We start from the raw sequence: 18,552 nt of genomic DNA on the forward strand, positions 1-18,552 counted from the left end.
GAGACATACTGCTGCACCTCCTCCTCCTCTATCACAACGTGCGGTCTCATAGACTGGGGGGGGGGTACATACTGCTGCACCTCCTCCTCCTCTATCACAGCGTGCGGTCTCATAGACTGGGGGGGCCATACTGCTGCACCTCCTCCTCCTCTATCACAGCGTGCGGTCTCATAGACTGGGGGAGACATACTGCTTGCACCTCCTCCTCTGATCACAGCGTGCGGTCTCATAGACTGGGGGGGGGGGGACATACTGCTGCACCTCCTCCTCTATCACAGCATGCGTCTCATAGCTGGGGGAGACATACTGCTGCACCTCCTCCTCTATCACAGCGGGCGGTCTCATAGACTTGGGGAGACATACTGCTGCACCTCCTCCTCCTCTATCACAGCGTAGCGGTCTCATAGACTGGGGGAGACATATGCTGCACCTCCTCCTCTATCACAGCGTGCGGTCTCACTAGAATGGGGGAGACATTACTGCTGCACCTCCTCCTCCTCTATCACCAGCGTGCGGTCTCATAGACTGGGGGAGACATACTGCGCACTCCTCCTCCATCACAGCAGTGCGGTCCATAGGACTGGGGGAGACATACTGCTGCACCTCCTCCTCCTCTATCACAGCGTGCGGTCTCATAGACTGGGGGAGACATACTGCTGCTACCTCCCTCCTCTATCACAGCGTGCGGTCTCATAGACTTGGGGGAGACATACTGCTGCACCTCCTCCTCCTCCTATCACAGCGTTGCGGTCTCATAGGACTGGGGGGAGACATGCTGCTGCACCTCCTCCTCTATTCACAGCGTGCGGTCTCATAGACTCGGGGAGACATACTGCTGCACCTCCTCCTCTATCACAGCGTGCGGTCTCATAGACTGGGGGGGGACATACTGCTGCACCTCCTCCTCCTCTATCACAGCGTGCGGTCTCATAGACTGGGGGGAGACATAGCTGCTGCACCTCCTCCTCTATCACAGCGTGCGGTCTCATAGGACTGGGGGAGACATATGCTGCACCTCCTCCTCCTCTATCACAGCGTTGCGGTCTCATAGACTGGGGGGACATACTGCTGCACCCCTCCTCCTCTATCACAGCGTGCGGTCTCATAGACTGGGGAGACATACTGCTGCACTCCTCCTCCTCTATCACAGCATGCAGGTCTCATAGACTGGGGGAGTACATACTGCTGCACCTCCTCCTCTATGCACGCGTGCGGTCTCATAGACTGGGGGAGACATACTGCTGCACCTCCTCCTCCTCTATCACAGCGTGCGGTCTTCATAGACTGGGGAGACATACTGCTGCACCTCCTCCCTCTATCACAGCGTGCGGTCTCATAGAACTGGGGGGACATACTGCTGCACCTCCTCCTCCTCTATCACAGCGTGCGGTCTCATAGACTGGGGGAGACATACTGCTGCACCTCCTCCTCTATCACAGCATGCGGTCTCATAGACTGGGGGGGGGGGGACATACTGCTGCATCTCCTCCTCCTCTATCACAGCATGCGGTCTCATAGACTGGGGGAGACATACTGCTGCACCTCCTCCTCCTCTATCACAGCGTGCGGTCTCATAGACTGGGGGAGACATACTGCTGCACCTCCTCCTCCTCTATCACAGCGTGCGGTCTCATAGACTGGGGAGACATACTGCTGCACCACCTCCTCTATCACAGCGTGCGGTCTCATAGACTGGGAGAGACATACTGCTGCACCTCCTCCTCTATCACAGCGTGCGGTCTCATAGACTGGGGGAGACATTACTGCTGCACCACCTCCTCTATCACAGCGTGCGGTCTCATAGACTGGGAGAGACATACTGCTGCACCTCCTCCTCTATCACAGCGTGCGGTCTCATAGACTGGGGGGGGGGACATACTGCTGCACCTCCTCCTCCTCTATCACAGCATGCGGTCTCATAGACTGGGGGAGGACATACTGCTGCACCTCCTCCTCCTCTATCACAACGTTGCGGGTCTCATAGACTGGGGGGGGGGTACATACTGCTGCACCTCCTCCTCCTCTATCACAGCGTGCGGTCTCATAGACTGGGGGGGGCCATACTGCTGCACCTCCTCCTCCTCTATCACAGCGTTGCGGTCTCATAGGACTGGGGGAAGACATACTGCTGCATCCTCCTACTCCTATCACAGCGTGCGGTCTCATGACTGGGGGGGGGACATACTGCTGCACCTCCTCCTCTATCACAGCATGCGGTCTCATAGACTGGGGAGGACATACTGCTGCACCTCCTCCTCTATCACAGCGGCGGTCTCATAGACGGGGGAGACATACTGCTGCACCTCCTCCTCCTCTATCACAGCGTGCGGTCTCATAGACTGGGGGAGGACATACTGCTGCACCTCCTCCTCTATCACAGCGTGCGGTCTCATAGAATGGGGAGACATACTGCTGCACCTCCTCTCCTCTATCACAGCGTGCGGTCCTCATAGACTGGGGGGACATACTGCTGCACCCTCTCCTCCATCACAGCGTGCGGTCTCATAGACTGGAGGGAGACATACTGCTGCACCTCCTCCTCCTCTATCAAGCGTGCGGTCTCATAGACTGGGGGAGACATACTGCTGCACCTCCTCCTCTATCACAGCGTGCGGTCTCATAGACTGGGGGAGACATACTGCTGCACCTCCTCCTCCTCTATCACAGCGTGCGGTCTCATAGACTGGGGGAGACATACTGCTGCACCTCCTCCTCTATCACAGCGTGCGGTCTCATAGACTCGGGGAGACATACTGCTGCACCTCCTCCTCTATCACAGCGTGCGGTCTCATAGAATGGGGGGGGACATACTGCTGCACCTCCTCCTCCTCTATCACAGCGTGCGGTCTCATAGACTGGGGGGGGACATGCTGCTGCACCTCCTCCTCTATCACAGCGTGCGGTCTCATAGACTGGGGGGGGACATGCTGCATCTCCTCCTACTCTATCACAGCGTGCGGTCTCATAGACTGGGGGGACATACTGCTGCACCTCCTCCTCCTCTATCACAGCGTGCGGTCTCATAGACTGGGGGAGACATACTGCTGCACCTCCTCCTCTATCACAGCATGCGGTCTCATAGACTGGGGGAGACATACTGCTGCACCTCCTCCTCTATCACAGCGTGCGGTCTCATAGACTGGGGGAGACATACTGCTGCACCTCCTCCTCCTCTATCACAGCGTGCGGTCTCATAGACTGGGGAGACATACTGCTGCACCTCCTCCTCTATCACAGCGTGCGGTCTCATAGACTGGGGGGACATACTGCTGCACCTCCTCCTCCTCTATCACAGCGTGCGGTCTCATAGACTGGGGGAGACATACTGCTGCACCTCCTCCTCTATCACAGCATGCGGTCTCATAGACTGGGGGGGGGGGGACATACTGCTGCATCTCTCCTCCTCCTCTATCACAGCGTGCGGTCTCATAGACTGGGGGGGACATACTGCTGCACCTCCTCCTCTATCACAGCATGCGGTCTCATAGACTGGGGGGGACATACTGCTGCATCTCCTCCTCCTCTATCACAGCGTGCGGGCTCATAGACTGGGGGGGGGACATACTGCTGCACCTCCTCCTCCTCTATCACAGCGTGCGGTCTCATAGAATGGGGGAGACATACTGCTGCACCTCCTCCTCCTCTATCACAGCGTGCGGTCTCATAGAATGGGGGAGACATACTGCTGCATCTCCCCCTCCTCTATCACAGCGTGCGGTCTCATAGACTGGGGGGGACATACTGCTGCATCTCCTCCTCCTCTATCACAGCGTGCGGTCTCATAGACTGGGGGGGGACATACTGCTGCACCTCCTCCTATATCACAGCGTGCGGTCTCATAGACTGGGGGGGGACATACTGCTGCACCTCCTCCTCCTCTATCACAGCGTGCGGTCTCATAGACTGGGGGAGACATACTGCTGCACCTCCTCCTCCTCTATCACAGCGTGCGGTCTCATAGACTGGGGGGGGGACATGCTGCTGCACCTCCTCCTCCTCTATCACAGCGTGCGGTCTCATAGACTGGGGGGACATACTGCTGAACCTCCTCCTCTATCACAGCGTGCAGTCTCATAGACTGGGGGGGACATACTGCTGCATCTCCTCCTCTATCACAGCGTGCGGTCTCATAGACTGGGGGGGACATACTGCTGCATCTCCTCCTCCTCTATCACAGCGTGCGGTCTCATAGAATGGGGGATACATACTGCTGCACCTCCCCCTCTATCACAGCGTGCGGTCTCATAGAATGGGGGAGACATACTGCTGCGCCTCCTCCTCTATCACAGCTTGCAGTCTCATAGACTGGGGGGACATGTTGCTGCACCTCCTCCTCCTCTATCACAGCGTGCGGTCTCATAGACTGGGGGAGACATACTGCTGCACCTCCTCCTCTATCACAGCATGCGGTCTCATAGACTGGGGGAGACATACTGCTGCACCTCCTCCTCCTCTATCACAGCGTGCGGTCTCATAGAATGGGGAGACATACTGCTGCATCTCCTCCTCTATCACAGCGTGCGGTCTCATAGACTGGGGGGACATGTTGCTGCACCTCCTCCTCTATCACAGCGTGCGGTCTCATAGAATGGGGGAGACATACTGCTGCACCTCCTCCTCCTCTATCACAGCATGCGGTCTCATAGACTGGGGGAGACATACTGCTGCACCTCCTCCTCCTCTATCACAGCATGCGGTCTCATAGACTGGGGGAGACATACTGCTGCATCTCCTCCTCCTCTATCACAGCGTGCGGTCTCATAGAATGGGGAGACATACTGCTGCACCTCCTCCTCCTCTATCACAGCGTGCAGTTTCATAGACTGGGGGAGACATACTGCTGCACCTCCTCCTCCTCTATCACAGCATGCGGTCTCATAGACTGGGGGAGACATACTGCTGCACCTCCTCCTCCTCTATCACAGCGTGCGGTCTCATAGACTGGGGGAGACATACTGCTGCACCTCCTCCTCTATCACAGCGTGCGGTCTCATAGAATGGGGGAGACATACTGCTGCATCTCCTCCTCCTCTATCACAGCATGCGGTCTCATAGACTGGGGGGGACATACTGCTGCACCTCCTCCTCCTCTATCACAGCGTGCGGTCTCATAGACTGGGGGGGGGGACATACTGCTGCACCTCCTCCTCCTCTATCACAGCGTGCGGTCTCATAGACTGGGGGGGGGACATGCTGCATCTCCTCCTCCTCTATCACAGCGTGCGGTCTCATAGACTGGGGGGACATACTGCTGCACCTCCTCCTCTATCACAGCATGCGGTCTCATAGACTGGGGGAGACATACTGCTGCACCTCCTCCTCCTCTATCACAGCGTGCGGGCTCATAGACTGGGGGGGGGACATGCTGCTGCACCTCCTCCTCCTCTATCACAGCATGCGGTCTCATAGACTGGGGGGACATACTGCTGCACCTCCTCCTCCTCTATCACAGCGTGCGGTCTCATAGACTGGGGGGGGACATACTGCTGCACCTCCTCCTCCTCTATCACAGCGTGCGGTCTCATAAACTGGGGGGGGGACATGCTGCATCTCCTCCTCCTCTATCACAGCGTGCGGTCTCATAGACTGGGGGGACATACTGCTGCACCTCCTCCTCCTCTATCACAGCGTGCGGTCTCATAGACTGGGGGGACATACTGCTGCACCTCCTCCTCTATCACAGCATGCGGTCTCATAGACTGGGGGAGACATACTGCTGCACCTCCTCCTCCTCTATCACAGCGTGCGGGCTCATAGACTGGGGGGGGGACATGCTGCTGCACCTCCTCCTCCTCTATCACAGCATGCGGTCTCATAGACTGGGGGGACATACTGCTGCACCTCCTCCTCCTCTATCACAGCGTGCGGTCTCATAGACTGGGGGGGACATACTGCTGCACCTCCTCCTCTATCACAGCATGCGGTCTCATAGAATGGGGGAGACATACTGCTGCACCTCCTCCTCCTCTTTCACAGAGTGCGGTCTCATAGACTGGGGGGGGGGGACATACTGCTGCACCTCCTCCTCTATCACAGCGTGCGGTCTCATAGACTGGGGGAGACATACTGCTGCACCTCCTCCTCCTCTATCACAGCGTGCGGGCTCATAGACTGGGGGGGGGACATACTGCTGCACCTCCTCCTCCTCTATCACAGCGTGCGGTCTCATAGAATGGGGGAGACATACTGCTGCACCTCCCCCTCTATCACAGCGTGCGGTCTCATAGACTGGGGGGGGACATACTGCTGCACCTCCTCCTCTATCACAGCGTGCGGTCTCATAGACTGGGGGAGACATGCTGCTGCACCTCCTCCTCCTCTATCACAGCGTGCGGTCTCATAGACTGGGGGGGACATGCTGCTGCACCTCCTCCTCCTCTATCACAGCGTGCGGTCTCATAGACTGGGGGGACATGCTGCTGCACCTCCTCCTCCTCTATCACAGCGTGCGGTCTCATAGACTGGGGGGGACATACTGCTGCATCTCCTCCCCCTCTATCACAGCGTGCGGTCTCATAGACTGGGGGGACATGTTGCTGCACCTCCTCCTCCTCTATCACAGCGTGCGGTCTCATAGAATGGGGGAGACATACTGCTGCACCTCCTCCTCCTCTATCACAGCGTGCGGTCTCATAGACTGGGGGGGACATACTGCTGCATCTCCTCTATCACAGCGTGCGGTCTCATAGACTGGGGGGACATGTTGCTGCACCTCCTCCTCTATCACAGCGTGCGGTCTCATAGACTGGGGGGACATGTTGCTGCACCTCCTCCTCCTCTATCACAGCGTGCGGTCTCATAGAATGGGGGAGACATACTGCTGCACCTCCTCCTCTATCACAGCATGCGGTCTCATAGACTGGGGGAGACATACTGCTGCACCTCCTCCTCCATCACAGCGTGCGGTCTCATAGACTGGGGGGGGACATGCTGCTGCACCTCCTCCTCTATCACAGCGTGCGGTCTCATAGACTGGGGGGACATGTTGCTGCACCTCCTCCTCCTCTATCACAGCGTGCGGTCTCATAGAATGGGGGAGACATACTGCTGTTCTTATGTCTCTTCCTCTATCACAGTCACATGATGTAATAAACCTGTGCATGATGTCATCTGTCTCCATGATTCACCAATCTTCTCTTCCCCATTCTTGCTAATCCTCTTCTCTATACTGCTGCCCTTATGTCTCTTCCTCCTCCTTGTTTACACTGGTGACTTCCTCTCAACCCACTCTGTCCCTGTCCTAATACCCTGTTGTGCCCCTCTCCAACATGGCTGTTCCTGACCTATTGTCCTCTTCCCCTGCCACCTCCTGTCTTGTTGTCCTCTTCCTCCCCCGCCTCCTCCTGTTGTCCTCCCTCTTCCCTGTTTACTCCTGTCCTCCCTCCTGTTGGTCTTTTCCTCCCCTGCCGTCTCCTGTCCTGTCATCCTCCTCTCCCCCTGCCATCTCCTGTCCTGTCATCCTCCTCTCCCCTGCCGTCTCCTGTCCTTTTCCTCCTGACCACTTTCCTGTCCTGTTGTCCTCTTTCTCCCCCGCCTCCCCCTGTCCTCCCTCCTGTCGGTCTCCTTCTCCCCTGCTGTCTCCTGTCCACCCTCCTGTCCTGTTGTCCTCTTCCTCCCCCGACTGCTCCTGTCCTTCCTCCTGTCGGTCTCCTCCTCCCCTGCTGTCTCCTGTCCACCTCTTCCTCCCATGCCTCCTCTTGTCCTCTTCCTCCCCCGACTCCTCCTGTCCTTTCTCCTTTCGGTCTCCTCCTCCCCTGCTGTCTCCTGTCCACTTCTTCCTCCCCCTGTCCACCCTCCTGTCCTGTTGTCCTCTTCCTCCCCCTGTCCACCCTCCTGTCCTGTTGTCCTACTTCTCCCCCTGTCCACCCTCCTGTCCTGTTGTCCTCTTCCTCCCCCTGTCCACCCTCCTGTCCTGTTGTCCTACTTCTCCCCCTGTCCACCCTCCTGTCCTGTTGTCCTACTTCTCCCCCTGTCCACCCTCCTGTCCTGTTGTCCTCTTCCTCCCCCTGTCCACCCTCCTGTCCTGTTGTCCTCTTCCTCCCCCTGTCCACCCTCCTGTCCTGTTGTCCTCTTCCTCCTCCTGTCCACCCTCCTGTCCTGTTGTCCTCCTTCTCCCCCGTCCACCCTCCTGTCCTGTTGTCCTCTTCCTCCCCCTGTCCACCCTCCTGTCCTGTTGTCCTCCTTCTCCCCCGTCCACCCTCCTGTCCTGTTGTCCTCTTCCTCCCCCTGTCCACCCTCCTGTCCTGTTGTCCTCTTCCTCCCCCTGTCCACCCTCCTGTCCTGTTGTCCTCTTCCTCCCCCTGTCCACCCTCCTGTCCTGTTGTCCTCTTCCTCCCCCATCTCCTCCTGTCCACCCTCCTGTCCTGTTGTCCTCTTCCTCCCCCATCTCCTCCTGTCCACCCTCCTGTCCTGTTGTCCTCTTCCTCCCCCATCTCCTCCTGTCCACCCTCCTGTCCTGTTGTCCTCTTCCTCCTCCTCCTCCTGTCCACCCTCCTGTCCTGTTGTCCTCCTTCTCCCCCTGTCCACCCTCCTGTCCTGTTGTCCTCTTCCTCCCCCATCTCCTCCTGTCCACCCTCCTGTCCTGTTGTCCTCTTCCTCCCCCTGTCCACCCTCCTGTCCTGTTGTCCTCTTCCTCCTCCTGTCCACCCTCCTGTCCTGTTGTCCTCCTTCTCCCCCTGTCCACCCTCCTATCCTGTTGTCCTCTTCCTCCTCCTGTCCACCCTCCTGTCCTGTTGTCCTCTTCCTCCTCCTGTCCACCCTCCTGTCCTGTTGTCCTCTTCCTCCCCCTGTCCACCCTCCTGTCCTGTTGTCCTCTTCCTCCTCCTGTCCACCCTCCTGTCCTGTTGTCCTCTTCCTCCTCCTGTCCACCCTCCTGTCCTGTTGTCCTCTTCCTCCCCCTGTCCACCCTCCTGTCCTGTTGTCCTCCTTCTCCCCCTGTCCACCCTCCTGTTCTGTTGTCCTCTTCCTCCCCCTGTCCACCCTCCTGTCCTGTTGTCCTCTTCCTCCCCTGTCCACCCTCCTGTCCTGTTGTCCTCTTCCTCCTCCTGTCCACCCTCCTGTCCTGTTGTCCTCTTCCTCCTCCTGTCCACCCTCCTGTCCTGTTGTCCTCTTCCTCCCCCTGTCCACCCTCCTGTCCTGTTGTCCTCCTTCTCCCCCTGTCCACCCTCCTGTCCTGTTGTCCTCTTCCTCCTCCTGTCCACCCTCCTGTTCTGTTGTCCTCTTCCTCCTCCTGTCCACCCTCCTGTCCTGTTGTCCTCCTTCCCCCCTGTCCACCCTCCTGTCCTGTTGTCCTCCTTCTCCCCCTGTCCACCCTCCTGTCCTGTTGTCCTCTTCTTCCCCCTGTCCACCCTCCTGTCCTGTTGTCCTCCTTCTCCCCTGTCCACCCTCCTGTCCTGTTGTCCTCCTTCTCCCCCTGTCCACCCTCCTGTCCTGTTGTCCTCTTCCTCCCCCTGTCCACCCTCCTGTCCTGTTGTCCTCCTTCTCCCCCTGTCCACCCTCCTATCCTGTTGTCCTCTTCCTCCTTCTCCCCCTGTCCACCCTCCTGTCCTGTTGTCCTCTTCCTCCTCCTGTCCACCCTCCTGTCCTCCCTCCTGTCCTGTTGTCCTCTTCCTCCCCCTGTCCACCCTCCTGTCCTGTTGTCCTCTTCCTCCTCCTGTCCACCCTCCTGTCCTGTTGTCCTCTTCCTCCTCCTGTCCACCCTCCTGTCCTGTTGTCCTCTTCCTCCCCCTGTCCACCCTCCTGTCCTGTTGTCCTCTTCCTCCCCCTGTCCACCCTCCTGTCCTGTTGTCCTCCTTCTCCCCCTGTCCACCCTCCTGTCCTGTTGTCCTCTTCCTCCCCCTGTCCACCCTCCTGTCCTGTTGTCCTCTTCCTCCTCCTGTCCACCCTCCTGTCCTGTTGTCCTCTTCCTCCTCCTGTCCACCCTCCTGTCCTGTTGTCCTCTTCCTCCCCCTGTCCACCCTCCTGTCCTGTTGTCCTCCTTCTCCCCCTGTCCACCCTCCTGTTCTGTTGTCCTCTTCCTCCCCCTGTCCACCCTCCTGTCCTGTTGTCCTCTTCCTCCCCCTGTCCACCCTCCTGTCCTGTTGTCCTCTTCCTCCTCCTGTCCACCCTCCTGTCCTGTTGTCCTCTTCCTCCTCCTGTCCACCCTCCTGTCCTGTTGTCCCTCTTCCTCCCCTGTCCACCCTCCTGTCCTGTTGTCCTCCTTCTCCCCCTGTCCACCCTCCTGTCCTGTTGTCCTCTTCCTCCTCCTGTCCACCCTCCTGTTCTGTTGTCCTCTTCCTCCTCCTGTCCACCCTCCTGTCCTGTTGTCCTCCTTCTCCCCCTGTCCACCCTCCTATCCTGTTGTCCTCCTTCTCCCCCTGTCCACCCTCCTGTCCTGTTGTCCTCTTCTTCCCCCTGTCCACCCTCCTGTCCTGTTGTCCTCCTTCTCCCCCTGTCCACCCTCCTGTCCTGTTGTCCTCCTTCTCCCCCTGTCCACCCTCCTGTCCTGTTGTCCTCTTCCTCCCCCTGTCCACCCTCCTGTCCTGTTGTCCTCCTTCTCCCCCTGTCCACCCTCCTATCCTGTTGTCCTCTTCCTCCTTCTCCCCCTGTCCACCCTCCTGTCCTGTTGTCCTCTTCCTCCTCCTGTCCACCCTCCTGTCCTCCCTCCTGTCCTGTTGTCCTCTTCCTCCCCCTGTCCACCCTCCTGTCCTGTTGTCCTCTTCCTCCTCCTGTCCACCCTCCTGTCCTGTTGTCCTCTTCCTCCTCCTGTCCACCCTCCTGTCCTGTTGTCCTCTTCCTCCCCCTGTCCACCCTCCTGTCCTGTTGTCCTCCTTCTCCCCCTGTCCACCCTCCTGTCCTGTTGTCCTCTTCCTCCTCCTGTCCACCCTCCTGTTCTGTTGTCCTCTTCCTCCTCCTGTCCACCCTCCTGTCCTGTTGTCCTCCTTCTCCCCCTGTCCACCCTCCTATCCTGTTGTCCTCCTTCTCCCCCTGTCCACCCTCCTGTCCTGTTGTCCTCTTCCTCCCCCTGTCCACCCTCCTGTCCTGTTGTCCTCCTTCTCCCCCTGTCCACCCTCCTGTCCTGTTGTCCTCCTTCTCCCCCTGTCCACCCTCCTGTCCTGTTGTCCTCTTCCTCCCCCTGTCCACCCTCCTGTCCTGTTGTCCTCTTCCTCCCCCTGTCCACCCTCCTGTCCTGTTGTCCTCTTCCTCCTCCTGTCCACCCTCCTGTCCTGTTGTCCTCTTCCTCCCCCTGTCCACCCTCCTGTCCTGTTGTCCTCTTCCTCCCCCTGTCCACCCTCCTGTCCTGTTGTCCTCTTCCTCCCCCATCTCCTCCTGTCCTTCCTCCCTCCCAGGACGACCTATGTTCTCCTCATGACATCCTGGAAGGTGAAGGATTGAGCCGATTGTTCATCACGGTGCAGTCGCTGTTCCGGCACAGTATGAGATCCCCAAAACCTTAAGAAGGGAAGCAGATCACACCACACACCACCTGTATGAAGGAGCCAAGCCGGACCCGGAGAACATCCCACAGGGAGAGTGCCACTGCTGAAGGGGGAGGAGCCTATGTGGGGCAGAGAGATGTAGGCGGAGTAATGTTTTATCGTTGATGTCACTATTAAAGGGGTTATCCAGCACTACAAAAACATGGCCACTTTTCCCCCTACTCTTGTCTCCAGTTCAGGTGCGGTTTGCAATTAAGCTCCATTTACTTTAATGGAACTGAGTTTCAAAACCCCGCCCAATCTGGAGACAACAGTAGGGGGAAAGTGGCCATGTTTTTGTAGTGCTGGATAACCCCTTTAAGTCTTGTGTGTAGCCTGCGGTTGTTTCTGGGCAGGGCCTGGTGATCTTTGATGTATATTCTCTCTGACCCCTCCCCCTGTCCATCTCATGATTCTTTCTCTGCTGAAATTCAGGACCTGACCGCGACTACACACAGGTCTGTACATAGGAGCAAGAAGGGAACTTATTATATAACAGGATTATATCAGAAGATGCTCCGCCCCTCATCATACATTCCATGTTCTATATCACTCGCTACGTACGTGTAAATAAAGTCACACTTCACAGACCAATGTAACTGCGAGTCCCCGAGTGTCCTGTAATCACCAAGGTGTCCATTATATGATATCACACTGTACAGGACACTATATAGTATATACCAAGAGATACCCAGGTTATACCGGCTGTACATATACAATTATATACAGAAGATCCCCAGGTTATACCAGCTGTACATCTATAATGATATACAGTATATACCCAGGTTATACCGGCTGTACATATATAATTATATACAGTATATACCCAGGTTAGAGCAGCTGTACATATATAATTATAAACAGTATATACCCAGGTTGTACCAGCTGTACATATATAATTATATACAGTATATACCCAGGTTATACCAGCTGTACCTATATAATTATATACAGTATATACTCAGGTTATACCAGCAGTATATATATACTTATATACAGGAGATACCCAGGTTATACCAGCTGTACACATATATATTATATACAGGGGATCCACAGGTTATACCAGCTGTACATATATAATTATATACAGTATATACCCAGGTTATACCAGCTGTACCTATATAATTATATACAGGGGATCCACAGGTTATACCAGCTGTACATATATAATTATATACAGTATATACCCAGGTTATACCAGCTGTACATATATAATTATATACAGTATATACCCAGGTTATACCAGCTGTACATATATAATTATATACAGTATATACCCAGGTTATACCAGCTGTACATATATAATTATATACAGTATATACCCAGGTTATACCAGCTGTACCTATATAATTATATACAGTATATACCCAGGTTATACCAGCTGTACACATATAATTATATACAGGGGATCCACAGGTTATACCAGCTGTACACATATAATTATATACAGTATATACCCAGGTTATACCAGCTGTACACATATAATTATATACAGGAGATACCCAGGTTATACCAGCTGTACATATATAATTATATACAGTATATACCCAGGTTATACCAGCTGTACATATATAATTATATACAGTATATACCCAGGTTATACCAGCTGTACATATGTAATTATACACAGGATATACCCAGGTTATACCAGCTGTACATATATAATTATATACAGTATATACCCAGGTTATACCAGCTGTACATATATAATTATATACAGGGGATCCACAGGTTATACCAGCTGTACATATATAATTATATACAGTATATACCCAGGTTATACCAGCTGTACATATATAATTATATACAGGGGATCCACAGGTTATACCAGCTGTACATATATAATTATATACAGTATATACCCAGGTTATACCAGCTGTACATATATAATTATATACAGGAGATCCCCAGGTTATACCGGCTGTACATGTATAATTATATACAGTATATACCCAGGTTATACCAGCTGTACATATATAATTATATACAGTATATACCCAGGTTATACCAGCTGTACATATATAATTATATACAGTATATACCCAGGTTATACCAGCTGTACACATATAATTATATACAGTATATACCCAGGTTATACCAGCTGTATACATATAATTATATACAGTATATACCCAGGTTATACCAGCTGTACATATATAATTATATACAGTATATACCCAGGTTATACCACCTGTACATATATAATTATATACAGTATATACCCAGGTTATACCAGCTGTACATATATAATTATATACAGGGGATCCACAGGTTATACCAGCTGTACATATATAATTATATACAGTATATACCCAGGTTATACCAGCTGTACATATATACTTATATACAGGAGATACCCAGGTTATACCAGCTGTACATATATAATTATATACAGGGGATCCACAGGTTATACCAGCTGTACATATATAATTATATACAGTATATACCCAGGTTATACCAGCTGTACATATATAATTATATACAGGGGATCCACAGGTTATACCAGCTGTACCTATGTAATTATATACAGTATATACCCAGGTTATACCAGCTGTACATATATAATTATATACAGTATATACCCAGGTTATACCAGCTGTACATATATATAATTATATACAGGGGATCCACAGGTTATACCAGCTGTACATATATAATTATATACAGTATATACCCAGGTTATACCAGCTGTACACATATAATTATATACAGGGGATCCACAGGTTATACCAGCTGTACATATATAATTATATACAGTATATACCCAGGTTATACCAGCTGTACCTATATAATTATATACAGTATATACCCAGGTTATACCAGCTGTACACATATAATTATATACAGGGGATCCACAGGTTATACCGGCTGTACATGTATAATTATATAAATGTCACGATACCAGAATTTTGAGTTCGATACCGATACTAACTTTTTTATTTCGATACTCAATACCAGTTCGATACTTAGTAAAGTATAAAAGAAAAAAAAAAAAAAATGGTAGAAATATAATACCCCTGCACTATTACAGTGATACCAATTTTTGGCCTATTTTTATTTTATTGTGTTAAAAATAAAGTTAGTGATATCTGTCTAAGACAGCTCTGCTGCATCAGCTATCACTAAGACAGCTCTGCTGCATCCGATATCACTAAGACAGCTCTGCTGCATCAGCTATCACTAAGACAGCTCTGCTGCATCAGCTATCACTAAGACAGCTCTGCTGCATCAGCTATCACTAAGACAGCTCTGCTGCATCAGCTATCACTAAGACAGCTCTGCTGCATCAGCTATCACTAAGACAGCTCTGCTGCATCAGCTATCACTAAGACAGCTCTGCTGCATCAGCTATCACTAAGACAGCTCTGCTGCATCAGCTATCACTAAGACAGCTCTGCTGCATCAGCTATCACTAAGACAGCTCTGCTGCATCAGCTATCACTAAGACAGCTCTGCTACATCAGCTATCACTAAGACAGCTCTGCTACATCAGATAACACTAAGACAGCTCTGCTACATCCGATATCACTAAGACAGCTCTGCTACATCCGATATCACTAAGACAGCTCTGCTACATCCGATATCACTAAGACAGCTCTGCTGCATCAGCTATCACTAAGACAGCTCTGCTGCATCAGCTATCACTAAGACAGCTCTGCTGCATCAGCTATCACTAAGACAGCTCTGCTGCATCCGATATCACTAAGACAGCTCTGCTGCATCAGCTATCACTAAGACAGCTCTGCTGCATCAGCTATCACTAAGACAGCTCTGCTACATCAGCTATCACTAAGACAGCTCTGCTGCATCAGCTATCACTAAGACAGCTCTGCTACATCAGCTATCACTAAGACAGCTCTGCTACATCAGCTATCACTAAGACAGCTCTGCTGCATCAGCTATCACTAAGACAGCTCTGCTGCATCAGCTATCACTAAGACAGCTCTGCTACATCAGCTATCACTAAGACAGCTCTGCTACATCAGCTATCACTAAGACAGCTCTGCTGCATCAGATAACACTAAGACAGCTCTGCTGCATCAGATAACACTAAGACAGCTCTGCTACATCCGATATCACTAAGACAGCTCTGCTACATCCGATATCACTAAGACAGCTCTGCTACATCAGCTATCACTAAGACAGCTCTGCTGCATCAGCTATCACTAAGACAGCTCTGCTACATCAGCTATCACTAAGACAGCTCTGCTGCATCAGCTATCACTAAGACAGCTCTGCTGCATCAGCTATCACTAAGACAGCTCTGCTACATCCGATATCACTAAGACAGCTCTGCTACATCAGCTATCACTAAGACAGCTCTGCTACATCAGCTATCACTAAGACAGCTCTGCTACATCCGATATCACTAAGACAGCTCTGCTACATCAGCTATCACTAAGACAGCTCTGCTGCATCAGCTATCACTAAGACAGCTCTGCTGCATCAGCTATCACTAAGACAGCTCTGCTGCATCAGCTATCACTAAGACAGCTCTGCTGCATCAGCTATCACTAAGACAGCTCTGCTGCATCAGCTATCACTAAGACAGCTCTGCTGCATCAGCTATCACTAAGACAGCTCTGCTGCATCAGCTATCACTAAGACAGCTCTGCTACATCAGCTATCACTAAGACAGCTCTGCTACATCAGCTATCACTAAGACAGCTCTGCTACATCAGCTATCACTAAGACAGCTCTGCTACATCAGCTATCACTAAGACAGCTCTGCTACATCAGCTATCACTAAGACAGCTCTGCTACATCAGCTATCACTAAGACAGCTCTGCTACATCAGCTATCACTAAGACAGCTCTGCTACATCAGCTATCACTAAGACAGCTCTGCTACATCAGCTATCACTAAGACAGCTCTGCTACATCAGCTATCACTAAGACAGCTCTGCTACATCAGCTATCACTAAGACAGCTCTCCTGCACCAGCTATCACTAAGACAGCTCTGCTGCATCAGCTATCACTAAGACAGCTCTGCTGCATCAGCTATCACTAAGACAGCTCTGCTACATCCGATATCACTAAGACAGCTCTGCTACATCCGATATCACTAAGACAGCTCTGCTACATCAGCTATCACTAAGACAGCTCTGCTACATCAGCTATCACTAAGACAGCTCTGCTACATCAGCTATCACTAAGACAGCTCTGCTACATCAGCTATCACTAAGACAGCTCTGCTACATCAGCTATCACTAAGACAGCTCTGCTACATCAGCTATCACTAAGACAGCTCTGCTGCATCAGCTATCACTAAGACAGCTCTGCTACATCAGCTATCACTAAGACAGCTCTGCTACATCAGCTATCACTAAGACAGCTCTGCTACATCAGCTATCACTAAGACAGCTCTGCTGCATCAGCTATCACTAAGACAGCTCTGCTACATCAGCTATCACTAAGACAGCTCTCCTGCACCACCCACCACTAAGACAGCTCTGCTGCATCCGCTATCACTAAGACAGCTCTGCTACATCCGATATCACTAAGACAGCTCTGCTACATCCGATATCACTAAGACAGCTCTGCTACATCAGCTATCACTAAGACAGCTCTGCTACATCCGATATCACTAAGACAGCTCTGCTACATCAGCTATCACTAAGACAGCTCTGCTGCATCAGCTATCACTAAGACAGCTCTGCTACATCAGCTATCACTAAGACAGCTCTGCTACATCAGCTATCACTAAGACAGCTCTGCTACATCAGATAACACTAAGACAGCTCTGCTACATCCGATATCACTAAGACAGCTCTGCTACATCCGATATCACTAAGACAGCTCTGCTACATCAGCTATCACTAAGACAGCTCTGCTGCATCAGCTATCACTAAGACAGCTCTGCTGCATCAGCTATCACTAAGACAGCTCTGCTACATCCGATATCACTAAGACAGCTCTGCTACATCCGATATCACTAAGACAGCTCTGCTACATCCGATATCACTAAGACAGCTCTGCTACATCAGCTATCACTAAGACAGCTCTGCTGCATCAGCTATCACTAAGACAGCTCTGCTACATCAGCTATCACTAAGACAGCTCTGCTACATCAGATAACACTAAGACAGCTCCGCTACATCCGATATCACTAAGACAGCTCTGCTACATCCGATATCACTAAGACAGCTCTGCTACATCCGATATCACTAAGACAGCTCTCCTGCACCACCCACCACTAAGACAGCTCTCCTGCACCACCCACCACTAAGACAGCTCTGCTGCACCAGTTACCAAGATTGCGGAGGAAGAGAAGAGGTTACACAGGATCCCACACACTACAGCCGATCTTATCTGCTCCTCTCAGCCCCGGCCACCTCCCCCACCTGCCAGCCGGCTGGATCCTCACATGTGCTGCACTTCCCCCGGCCTCCTCTCCCGGATCTAACAGACCCCCGCTCTCCCTCTTCATCCTCCCCACCTCCAGCCTTCTCCGTCCTCCTCTCTCCGTGACCTCCCGCTCTCTTCTGTGCAGCTCCGGCTCCTCTCCCGGACATCCCGCTCTCCCTCCAGCCTTCTCCTCCGTCCTCTCTCCCGGACATCCCGCTCTCCCTCCAGCCTTCTCCTCCGTCCTCTCTCCCGGACCTCCCGCTGTCCCTCCAGCCTTCTCCTCCGTCCTCCTCTCCCGCTCTCCCTCTCCAGCCGCTCTCCGTGCAGCTCCGGCTCCTCCGCATAAATCATCTCTCTGATAACAGAGTCTGGCGGAGCCGGACTCTGTTATCAGAGAGACACCAGCAGCGGGGGTCTGTTACACACAGTAGCCGACCCCTGCAGCATATGGAGCGGGCTCAGGAGGGGTCAGATACCGCTGTCAGTGTGACAGCGGCATCTATACACTTAAATAGCCGGCACTAGCAATAGCTAAGTGCCGGCTATTTGAAATTGGCGCCAATGGGAGCGGAGGGAGGGAAAGAAGAGGAGGAGACTGCAGGGGGCAGGGGGAGGCACATAGAGAACACGGCCGGCGCTCAGCTAGCCGCCCACCGTGTTCTCTGCTTAACTTAAAGTTTCGATACCAGGAAATCCTGGTATCGAACGGTTTTTTTGCCCGAAATATCGATAGTAGTATCGATATTTC

At 52.6% G+C, this 18,552-nt stretch overlaps 1 protein-coding gene across 1 annotated transcript in view; it reads left to right on the forward strand.

Annotated features, from left to right (window-relative positions):
- LRCH4 (leucine rich repeats and calponin homology domain containing 4) overlaps positions 1 to 11,626 on the forward strand; it is a 65,258-nt gene extending 53,632 nt beyond the window's left edge. The window contains exon 19 of the mRNA XM_069949843.1: positions 11,328 to 11,626. Coding sequence (XP_069805944.1) covers positions 11,328 to 11,435 — 108 coding nt within the window. The 3' untranslated portion in view covers positions 11,436 to 11,626. The remainder of the gene's footprint in view (positions 1 to 11,327) is intronic.
- Positions 11,627 to 18,552: the final 6,926 nt, after the last annotated feature.

This window comes from Dendropsophus ebraccatus, chromosome 1 (genome assembly GCF_027789765.1).
Source record: "Dendropsophus ebraccatus isolate aDenEbr1 chromosome 1, aDenEbr1.pat, whole genome shotgun sequence".
Lineage (NCBI taxonomy): Eukaryota > Metazoa > Chordata > Amphibia > Anura > Hylidae > Dendropsophus > Dendropsophus ebraccatus.